Here is a 12,335-nt window from a genome sequence, read left to right on the forward strand (position 1 = left end):
TTTCACTGTAATGAGGTTTATTTTTTTTAATATGAAGTTTATTTTTATATTTATTATTTATTATTTATTTATTTTTTAAATGTGAAATTTATTATCAAATTGGTTTCCATACAACACCCAGTGCTCATCCCAACAGGTGCCCTCCTCAATGCCGATCACCCACTTTCCCCTCCCTCCCATCCCCCCATCAACCCTCAGTTTACTCTCAGTTTTTAAGAGTCTCTTATGGTTTGGCTCCCTCCCTCTCTAACTTTTTCTTTCTTACTTACTTTCTTTCTTTTTTTTTTTTTTTAATAGCCATTATTTTCAGTATGAAGTGGTATCTCATTGTGGTTTTTATTTACATTTCCCCAATGACTAAAAAGATGTTGCACATCTTTTCATGTACCTTTTGGCCATTTCTATACCTTCTTTGGAAAAATATCTTTTCAAAATTTTTGCTTGTTTTTAACTGAATTATTTGTCTTTATGTTGTTGAGTTGAAAAACTTATTTATGTATTCTACATGCTGAACCTTTATCAGACATATTATTTGGAAAATTTTCTCATATTCTATGGGTTGTCTTAAATTTTTAATAGTATTCTTTGCTGCAGAAAAGTTTTTAATTTTGAATAAGTACAATTTATCTACTTTGTCTCTTGTTGCTTGTAGGTAGTCTCAATTAATAATCCATTTAAGAATCTAATGTAGTAACCTGTTAGAGTGATAATAGTGGTTTAGTCCTTGTTGTTAGCAGTGAAAACAGATGTTTGAACAGAATAGGGATATATTTTTATGGTAATTCTGATAATTATAGCAAACATCTTTGTTCATTGTTTAATAAATGATAGGCACTATTCTAAGTGCTTTACATGTTAATTCATTAAATCTAAAACCCCAGAGACTTGCATTATTGTTTTCATTTTACCAATTGAAGAACCATAAGGCAGAGAGTTGTTAACTAACTTTTCCATGGCTCTGTACCTAGTAAGTGATAGATACATTTACTCCTCTGTGCTACCTGTAGGGAAAGCCTGTAATCACATGTAAAGATTTTATACTTAACAGGCTGTTTCCATATGTTTTCACTATCTTTTTTAATATTAAAGTTTAATGATTATTTTACATTTCAAATTGGTTACTCTTATCCAATGAAAATTATATGTGTATGTGCATGTCTCACATGTCTTTGTGTATCTATATGTGTGTTTATGTGATATATATATATATATATATATACACATATATACACATAAATATCTATACATACTTATCTATTTTTGCATTAAGAGATGTCCAAGATAATTTGAAATAGTTGTCTCTGGGTTTGGGGGTTTATATGTGTATATGTGTGTGACTTTTTTTTTTTTGTTTTCAACCAAGATGACTTTCTCCAATAGTTTTGGGTTAATGTTGAATTGAATACAGCTCTATTCACCTTGAAGACAAAACAGAATGTCTGCTGGCTGTTGAATTTAGAAAAGAACTATAATTTCATCGGTGTCACGTTCCTAACTAATATCTTGCATGGATTCTTCTTATGGGGAAGGCTTTCTGTGTAGTTTTCCCTCTCTTTACTGTGGAGTATCTTGTAAACCATAGGAATAATACTGACCTGAGGGTCTTACTGTGTTTTTAACTTTGACTTTAGACTTTCAAGGCCCTTTCTGCTTTGAAGTTTATGATGATTTGACAAGTTTACATTTACTACCATGGTGGTGGTATAAAATGGGTCAGCAAACTGTGGTCCATTGGCTGTATGTGGCCCTCTGTCTATTTTTGTACATCTCATGAGCCAAGAATGGTTTTTATAAACATCAGCATTGGGATCTACTTGATGATAATGTTATGGGCTTTGAACCCTAAATAAACAAAATATTATCTCCAGTAAAAAACAGATGCCATTCTTCTTATTAGTAGACTTACATTACAAAAATTATATTTGGTAAAAATTTTGTCAAATTTTGTTTTCTTTCTTGTTATTCTCAGTACCTAGATAGTATCCTTGGTTTTGCTTTCATGCCTGAAGAGCCTAAAATTTTACTTTCTGGCCCCTTATGGAAAAAGTTTTCTGACCCCTGTTCTGAGAGAAACCTGTACTTGTCTCAAGTCCACATTCATTCTCTGCTCTAGTTTCATAGCAGTTTGAAATGCTAAGTAGGAGCCATACAATATATCTCTTGCTGTCCAGATCTGCTTGGATTGGGTTAATTCCTGAGTTCAGTATAGTAAATAGTACTTAAAAATAATAATTATCTAAGTATGCTTACTTCCTAAATTTGAGGGTACATGTTTGGACCATACTTTTTTGGTACCTGTACTTGTTTCGTTTAAGCTTCTAACAATTGCCTGATGTTACTTGCCATGATATTTAGTACTGTAGCATGGAAACAGAGAGATAGCTGCCATCTAGCTTTCCTGTTTTGTGAAGAGAAAGTCTTTATTAGAAATATCATTTCAAAATTGAGGTCCAGAAATGCTGCAGATGATGTTGTCATTTTATTACTAGTTTGCCATTTTATAGTCTTTCTTGTCTTTAATAATATATGAAAAACCACCCAACTTGTTTCATAAGACCAACAGTTATATTATTTTGCATTTTGTGAGTAGATGACTTATCTTCTATGTTATGTAAAGGATTAAACTTTCTCTAAGTCTCTTGACGACTAATATCTTCTGTGTTCATTTAAGTATCCTGATGCATCTCAAGGTCATAGAGCAGAATCACTTCTTTAATAGCACTTTTGTAAGCAAGCATTTAGGTGGAATTCTGTCTTCCTGCCTTGACCCTGATTGTTAGCACCACTTTATATCAGAAGTATTTTTAAAATGAAAGAAGAAACCTTCTTTTCATGGACAGACCAGGAAGTGGTCTTGATTATAAAGTATTCTGGAAAAAGGTTTTAGATAACGTGGATTAGTTGCCCTGTGGATGGAACACAAGTTACTCAATAAGTCTACAGGTGTTTTTTCTTTATATGTTTGATTCTGGCTTATGTTAATACATTTCATATTACAATATTAAACTTGTCTGGAACTATTTTTCTTTTCCTTGCTTCTGCTGTTTATACTTTTCTTTGTCTCCTTCCCTGTCTTTTGCTTTTCTGTAAGTCTGTTTAGCTGGAAGTTGTTGTAGGCATACTGCAGAGGTAAAGCACTTGTGGACTAGCTTTTTATTCATAACTCTAGAATCTTGGGAGTTAATTTTTTCAGATTTCAGGAGGTCCTTTTAACATTAAACATAAACATGTCATTAGGATATATCGCAGTGATTGAAATGAAAGGAGTTTGGTTGAATTTTGGGTTTATCTATGTATTGATAATTTTAGTCTAGCAATAGCCTAGCAATGAAGTATCCTGTCTTGATATATATGACTAAGATTTCTTTTGATTTCCAAGGTTCTGGGCTCTTTTAGAGACTTGTACTTTGATGTATACTTGTAGGTTTTGTTGGTAGAATATTTCTGGAATATTAGTCATGGTTCTAATCTGAACTTAGACTTATTTGAACATCTAATATATTGGAAAGTATTGGTTTCTCTGACTGCTGAAGGAGTTTTACTTAGCTCGTATTATAATGCTATGCCACACATTCATATATTATGTGTCTATACCTATATACATTTTCCATGTTAAATTCCACTTACAAACGTATTATCTTTATTATACCATACTTTTACTTGTTTGAATTCTTTTTTTTTTTTTAAGCACTGTTTGACTATAGTTTTATATGGTGGAAAATTAATCATTTAGTCAATAATACAGAAAATCTTAACAATCTGTAACTTGCCTTTCTTTTAGAGGCTATGCTTTAAAATGGTTAGAACAACGTTAAATTTTACTTGATTTTCTTTTTAAGAAGAAAAGTAAATGGAGACATTTTTGTTCAAGTTGTTATCATTAGATTGATATTAAGATGAAAGTAGTAAATTAGGTTTACTAATTTGAAAATAATTGAACTTCTGTATTCAATGCCTGGTAAGTGTCATACAAATTAGTAATTAATTTCCCCTAAATCAAGTGTGTGATCAGCCACTTGTTGCAAATAAAGGTTTCTTTGAACATAGTTGCACTCATTCATTTATATATTTTCTGTGGCTACTTTGACACTAGAAGGTCAGAGCTGAGTAGTTATAGCAGAAAATAGAGACTGGATAACCTGTAAAAGTTTGCCAACCACTGCAGATACATGAGGTGTAGGTGTGTGTGTGTGTGTGTGTGTGTGTGTGTGTGTGTGTGTGTGAAAGAGAGAGAGAGAGAGAGAGAGAGAGAGAGAGAGAGAGATTAGAGTGTTTTGAGACCTTTTCTCTTCTGCATTCCACCTTTCTTAAGGGTCCTATGTTCCTGACTGTTGAAGGAACTTTTACATAATTTTCCTTCAGCCACCCTCATCCCTGCTGCAAATCCACTCCCCTGCATTTCACTCCCATAATCATTCTTCCAAACCTGAAATCTTGACTGCACTATTTCTTAAATAAAATGCAGACACCTCTTGTTCTGGATTTGCCAAGTCTGATTTTTTTTTCTGACATGCTGAACTACTTGCTCATCATTTCTGTGTTATGCTTTTGCATTTATAGCTAATGTAGAATATCTGAATATCTCTAAATTGGAGTGTCTTCTCTTATTTCTTTCTAAGTATATCCTACTTCAAAACTTATTTCCAGAATCCAGGCCTTTCCTATACCTCCACCTTCACCATCTCCTTTTTACCTCTTACAGAGACTATATATTTCTTCCTTTTTCTTACCACTGTGCCTGGTACACAAGACACTTATTTTGCTTTTTAATATAATACATTATCACAAATTTCTCACATGTCTTTTCCTCCTGTTAGACTGTGAGCCCAAAGATTATTTCCTATTCACCTTTTTATTCCTGGTGCTTAGCGTGGAACCCAACAGATATTTGCTCAGTGAATGATTGGATTAATAACTTCACCTACATTGTATAATGTTTGTTTTTATTTTTACTATTTTATGCTTATTAGAAGGAAAATTAATTTAGAGAAATAAAGCTGACCCATATTTTTGTAGCTCTGTAGGTAAAACTGCCTAGGTCTGGATTTTTTTTACTTGGTACTCTGTGCTGCAAGGGACAGAACTTTCTACTCTAAAAATTATCAAATCCCTAATTTGGTGGTTTGATCAATATTCACCATGAAACTTGTCTGTAAAATAAAAAGTTTTAAGTTACACTTGATCTTAGGTAAATTTGGTAAGAAAGGCAAGTATTTCTATTCACATCTGCTGACATGTATGTGATACTCCTAGATAAATCCAAATAGTTTCAATCTCTCTTTTTGCATTTTTCCCTATCCATTTCCAGGTACAAGACATCTGCTTCAGCCATGACTGTCGCTGGGTTGTGGTCAGTACACTCCGGGGGACTTCCCATGTTTTCCCCATCAACCCTTATGGTGGCCAGCCTTGTGTTCGAACACATATGTCACCACGAGTTGTGAATCGTATGAGCCGTTTCCAGAAAAGTGCTGGGCTGGAAGAGATAGAACAAGAACTGACATCTAAGCAAGGAGGTCGCTGTAGCCCTGTTCCAGGTCTATCAAGTAGCCCTTCTGGATCACCTCTGCATGGTAAACCAAATTTTCTCTCTCTCCACTGAACCTACTATCTTTCTCTCATTATCCTTACTAGTCAAGATCTGGGATAAAATAATTAAAACATTTTTCCCCCTCATGTGTTCATGCAAAGACAAGATCTTAGGCTTATTTTGGGACATTCTTAATTTATTAAATAATTTAATAAATTGAAGTCCATATGGGAAAGGTGATTTTTGCCATGCTAACTTTTAGTTCATTGAGAAACATTCATTGTTGGAGAGTAATAGTCATGAGTCATGTGTATTTTGGAATAGCATTTGCATTTTATTTATTTTTTTTAATATGAAGTTTACTATCAAATTGGTTTCCATATAACACCCAGTGCTCATCCCAGAAGGTGCCCTCCTCAATACCCATCACCCACCCTCTTCTCCCTCCCACCCCCCATCAACCCTCAGTTTGTTCTCAGTTTTTAAGAGTCTCTTATGCTTTGGCTCTCTCCCTCTCTATGCATTTTATTTTAAAATACACCTGTGGGATTATGTTTATGAGATTAATTCATGTTGTTCAATGGAGGTTTACTTCATTTATTTCCATTGCTCTTAGGTATTTCATTGTACAAATATGCTTCTATGTATTTATTTGTCTATCCTTTTTACTACTATTGTTGATGTATATTTGGGAGGTTTCTGGTGTTGGGTTATTATACATAGTGATGCAGTGAAAATGTTTGTACTTGTTTCTTGGTGCAAATGTGTTCTCATTTGTGTATGTGTGTGTGTATGTATTCTCATTTTTTAATGAAATGCTGGGTGTGTATGTGCATCTTGACCTTGGTAGATAATACCGGAGTGGTTGTACCATTTCATTTCCATTAGAATGGCAAAAAAAATTGTTTATATTAGATGATACTTTTTCTAGAGCATTGCAGGTTCTTCTTGACAGATGACCAATTTATATTTTTAAGAATAGAGGATTTTATACAGAGAGATTATGGTTACTACAGAAACCACTTTTTAAAAAATGTTTTAATGTTTAGTTTTGAGAGAGAGAGAGAGAGAGAGAGAGAGCGAGGGAGGGGAAGAGAGTGAGGGAGACACAGAATCTGAAACAGGCTCCAGGCTCCTAGCTGTCAGCACAGAGCCCGACACGGGGCTCGAACTCAGGAACTGTGAGATCGTGACCTGAGCTGAAATCGATAGCTCAACTGACTGACCCACCTAGGTGCCCCACTACAGAAATCAATTTGTATTTATTCAATTGATCTGAAATGTACATAACATAAAATTAACCATTTAATATTAAGAATTCAATGGCATTTAGTACACTCACGATGAACCACCACTTCTAACTAGTTCCAAAATGTTTTCCTCACCTAAGAAGAACACCGTGTATTCTTTAAGCAGTTACTACCTGTTCCTCTCTCACTAAGTCCCTAGCAACCACCAGCCTGTTTTCCATCTCTGTGGATTTACTTGTTCTGGATATTTCATATAATAATCCATATGTGATCATATAATATGTGATTGTTTTTTCTGGCTTATATGACATGGTATAATGTTTTCAAGGTACAGCCACACATAGTATATATCAGTACTTCGTTCCTTTTTATGGCCGAGTAATATTTCACTGTGTGTATATACTCCAATTTTATCTATTCTTCCATTGATCGACATTTGGGTTGTTTCCACCTGTTTGCTGTTTTGAATAGCGCTGTGCTGAATATGAGCATGCAAGTAGTTGTTTGAGTACCTCTGAAGTTCTCTTGGCTTTATACCTATCCTTATTTGTTTCAGCTTCTGCTTAAACATGTATCCTTTTGTAATACCTAATCAATTCTAGATATATATTTTCTGTAGGAAGTTTTAAGATAGACTGAAATCATATAAGTACATAGAATCCCGGGGAGAAATTCTGTAACTCAAAAAAGTTTGGAACCTCGTTTTCTCCTTAGGTGATGCTATATGCTTTGGCCCCATTATTTTTATAAGAATAGTAGTTATTTATGTTTATTTACCTAGTGACCCATGATCTTCAAGGTTGAAGATCTTTAGAATCAGTCCTATGTGAAAATCTTCTAGAATCAGTCCTAGAAGTCATTTTGAAAAGCATTTAGAATTAAAAAAAAAAAGCTTAGAAAGTTACGGGATATTTGTATTTTCAGCCATTTGCAAGAAATTTTACTTCAGAAATAATTACTTAAACTTCTGTTATATAATTAGCCTCATAGTGTAGATTCTTTGAGGACCTTTCTCTTTGTGTTAAGGAGTTTCCTTCAATTAAATTTCACCAAACACTTTATGGAGAGAGATTCAGAGTACACATGGGGCAGCTAGGTTGACCAAAGAACAGAAGTAATCATAAAAAATTACGAAGGATTTATAGTCCTTATATTTGTACATCTTAAGAGGGTATCTTTTGAGCATCTTTTTTCTTCCTGTTCTTCCTTTCCTGTTAAGCTTACTACACACCAGTCTTTGGTTACAAAGTTCACAAAAAATTAAGGTGATCTCTGCCATCAGATATCTCTGGTCCAAGAGAGCATGCAGATATTAAATGACTGTGAACAAATACCTTTCAGTGTATTTTTGTAGAAGGGTGCGATGTGCCAATCAATTAAGGATGTGTCATTTGTGAAAGAACAAATAGTTGAAGAGAAATACTTGATTTCTGAGTAAAAATACATGATTTTCTCTCAGCTTTATTGATTTCACAGCTCTGTTCTTTTTTTTGCGTGAAGCTAACAGAAGGCATCTCAGAGAGGAGATTATACTGTTTGACAGTACTGCTGTGCTTAACATTCCCTTTGAAAGCTAGGAATTTCAGGAGGCATTTTCCTCCTGATAACATGTACTAAAGTCTTATTATGTTAGAATTTCACCCCATATTTCTGTGTAGTATTTCTCATTTGTAAAGCATAGACCTTTGAGTGTTGGTCATTTTTCTCCATGATCTTTTTGTATCTTACATGTCAAAACAAAATGGGCATTGTTGTTGGATAGTTCTAAAAATGATGTATTTACAGTTGGTGTGGATAAACAGTCTGATGCTGGTCAAAAACAATGTAAACCTTTGAACAGGGAGGGATTCATCTTGAAAATGAATCATGCTTTGGCAGTATTACCGTTGTTTGTGTGTGCTCTTTTTAGCAAAGTAAAGGAAACTGTTAAATAACAGTTGATATAGGGATATTTCCTTTTTACTCTCTGGAGTCAATCCAGTTTAGGTTAGGATTATTTTATCTATTTGCCTTTTTTTTTCTTAACAGAGGATGTTTATTTATTTGAAATATATTCTCTCTAAATAATCTCTTGCATTTCCTATCTTGTTGCCTGGACGTTAGTCTCTCTGAGGGTTCTTAACTTAAGATCCATGAACATACATGGGGAGAAATTGCATCTTTGTATTTACTATCTTCTAACCAAAATTAAGCATTTATTTTTATTTTGAATATAGACAAAACATCTGTGTTTTTATTGGGGACAACGTCACAAGTAGTACATTGTCACCAATAGAAACACAGATATTTTCATATCACATTATATGCAAAATATGTGTATCTTGAAATGCTTTAAATTACTGAACATATTTTGAAATACTGATTATGCTCATCATTGCTTTGCAGCTATAAGTTACGACATAATAATATTACTGATTTAAATATTTATTATGTATAATGCTATAGCAGAACTTAATTTTTAGAATGTATTGATAACTATGCTTCTAAATAATTTTTAATTTGTAATTCTATTTATTTTATTTCATTAATTTGTAAGTATTATTCCAAAAAAGAGTCCACAGCTTTCCCAGACTGCCCAAGTAGTCCTTGACACAAAAATTATTAAGAGTACCTAATCTTTGGGGCACTTGGGTGGTTTATTCGGTTAAGCATCCAACTCTTGATTTCAGCTCAGGTCATGATCTCACAGTTTGTGAGTTTAAGCCCCGCCTCAGGCTCTGCGCTGATAGTGTGGAGCCTGCTTGGGATTCTCTCTCTCTCTCCTTCTCATTCTCTCTCTCTGTCCTTCCCCTCCTCGCTCTCTCAGTCTCTCTCTCTCAAAAATAAATAAATTAAAAAAAAAAAAAACCCTGATCATCATTTCTTACCTCATCTGTTTCAGTAGCCTCCAGCCTTTTGTGACTGTCAAAAGCATTTCCTTTGTTAACCATAAATATGATCTTCTACTTTTCTGCTTAAAATCTTTCAGTGTCTCTTCATTCTTATAGAATATTAGAGAAGATTCCATCTTATTTCCAACTTCTTGTCCCTCCCACCATAGCTAGGTTTCCCTGAATATGCCACATGTGTCTATTTCTTGGCACCTTTCCTATTATATACTTTTCTCTATTTGAAATAATTATAACCCCCTTGAATGGCTATTAAATCCCTATTTAGCTAAAAATATCCTTTCATCTTTTAAGCCTGTCTTAAAAATCTCTTGATGTTGTGTCAGTCTGTATTAGCCTTGATGTTGGCTGAAGATGGGGTCTTTTTCTTGTTTGTATTTGTATTTTGACACCTCACATAGTATTGGTAAAATGTAGACTCTAAGGCTTCAAGCCGGAGTTTTCAAACATCTTTAGAAGTTCTAATAAAAACAATTTAGATTTAAATCATTGCTTGTCAGAATGAAGAGCTTCTCATTCATGGTAACATTGCTTTTCATTTTAACATCTGTGAGATACATTCATTTGTTCAACAACTGTTAATTAATGTTTACTATGTCCAGGCACTGTTCCTGAGCCCTAGGAAAAGAGCAGTGAACAAAAGAGGAAAAAATCCATATTTCCATGACTTTTTAGTACAGTGATATGAACAATGAAAAGGATGGATGGATGGATGGATGGATGGATGGGTAGGTAGGTAGATAGTTTTGTGTGCTGTGGAGAAAAATAAAGGATGAAAGGGGAAGTAGGGGATGTCTGGATAGGATCCCAATTTGAAATCAGAAAGGTTCCCACAGGCCTTACTAAGATGACATTTGAACAAAGATCTGATGGAAGTATGGGAGAAAGTCATGCAAATATCTGGGGAGTGTGTCTGAGGAAGAAGGAACAGCCAGTGTAAAATCCCTGCACTGGGAGTGTGCCTAGAGTGTTCAAGGAAAGGCAAAGAAGACAGTGTGGCTGAAGCACAGTGTGCAAGGTGCATACTAGAAGATGAGGTTACAGAGGAAATATGGTCAGATCATGTCAGCCTCTGACTTTTACTCAGAGTGAGGTGGAGAAGCTGTGAAGAGAGCTTGGAGAAAAAGAGTGACATAAGACTGTTTTAGTAGGATCAGAATGGAGATTTGTATTGAGAATTCACAGTCCTAGGTAACAAGGGTAGAAGCCTAGGGAGACTGGTTAGGAGAGTATTGCAGAAATCCAGGTTAGAGAGGACAGGCTTAGACTGAGTTGTTTATAATGGAGATTGTGAGTAGTGATTTTATTCTTGATACATTTTGATGGTAGGTTTAACAGGATCTGGCATTTATTATGTCAAGTATGACAGAAGAGAGGAGTCAGGGTAACTAGTAAGGCTTCTGGCCTGAGCAGCTGGAAGGACGGGGTTGCCCCTTCATGTCAGATGAGGAACACAATGTTAAAGTAGGTTTGGGGATAGGGGCAGGATCAGAAGTTTTGGACATGTTTAGTTTAAGATGTGTCTTTGGCCTCCTAGTGATATTAAGTGGATATTCGGTTCTACAAGCCTGGAGTTCAGTGGAAAGGACTAGACTGAGGATAAGTGTTTGGAAGGCACAGGTGAAGCCAAAAGCTGGATGAGATCACCTAGTGAGTTGAGTAAGAAAAAAAAATAAAGATGTCCCAAGACTGAGACCTGGGCCCTCCACCATGAAGTAGCTAGTAACAGAGAAGGAAAACCATATATGAGAAATCCTAGAGGTCAAATGAGAAAATTTTTTTCTGAGAAAAGGGAGGGATCCAGGTGTCAAATTCTGCTGATAGGCCACTTAAGATAAAGACTGAGATGGGAATGCAAACTGGTGCAGCCACTCTGGAAAACAGTATGGAGGTTCCTCAACAAACTAAAAATAGAACTACCCTACGACCCAGCAATTACACTACTAGGCATTTATCCAAGGGATACAGGTATGCTGTTTCGAAGGGACACATGCACCCCCATGTTTATAGCAGCGCTATCAACAATAGCCAAAGTATGGAAAGAGCCAAATGTCCATCGATGGATGAATGGATAAAGAAGATGTGGTATATATATACAATGGAGTATTATTCAGCAATCAAAAAGAATGAAATTTTGCCATTTGCAGCTTCATGGATGGAAATGGAGGATATTATGCTGAAATTAGTCAGAGAAAGACAAATATCATATGACTTCACTCATTTGAGGACTTTAAGAGACAAAACTGATGAACATAAGGGAAGGGAAACAAAAATAATATGAAAACAAGGAGGGGGACAAAACAGAAGAGACTCATAAATATGGAGAACAAACTGAGGGTTACGGGAGGGTTTGTGGGAGGGGGAATGGGCTAAATGGGTAAGGGCACTAAGGAATCTACTCCTGAAATCATTGTTGCACTATATGTTAATTAATTTGGATGTAAATTTTACAAAATTAAAAATAAAATTAAAAAAATAATAATTTATAGAAAAAAACAGACCGAGAAAGCAATAGAATACCATCAAATTTCGTAATGTAGAGGACATGTGACCATGATAAGAGCAGTTTGGTGGAGTGGGAGGAGCCTGATAGGAATGGATTCTGGTGAGACAGGAAGAGGGAAATTGGAGACTGGTATTAACAAGTCTTTCCAGAAGCACTGATAT

At 34.9% G+C, this 12,335-nt stretch overlaps 1 protein-coding gene across 13 annotated transcripts in view; it reads left to right on the plus strand.

Annotated features, from left to right (window-relative positions):
• Positions 1 to 12,335, plus strand: part of BCAS3 (BCAS3 microtubule associated cell migration factor) — a 614,170-nt gene that overhangs the window by 249,785 nt on the left and 352,050 nt on the right. For all 13 annotated transcript variants that reach the window (XM_042966194.1, XM_042966193.1, XM_042966192.1 and 10 more), the window contains one exon: positions 5,309 to 5,573. In XM_042966194.1, coding sequence (XP_042822128.1) covers positions 5,309 to 5,573 — 265 coding nt within the window. The remainder of the gene's footprint in view (positions 1 to 5,308; positions 5,574 to 12,335) is intronic.

Source organism: Panthera tigris, chromosome E1, assembly GCF_018350195.1.
Source record: "Panthera tigris isolate Pti1 chromosome E1, P.tigris_Pti1_mat1.1, whole genome shotgun sequence".
Taxonomy (NCBI): domain Eukaryota; kingdom Metazoa; phylum Chordata; class Mammalia; order Carnivora; family Felidae; genus Panthera; species Panthera tigris.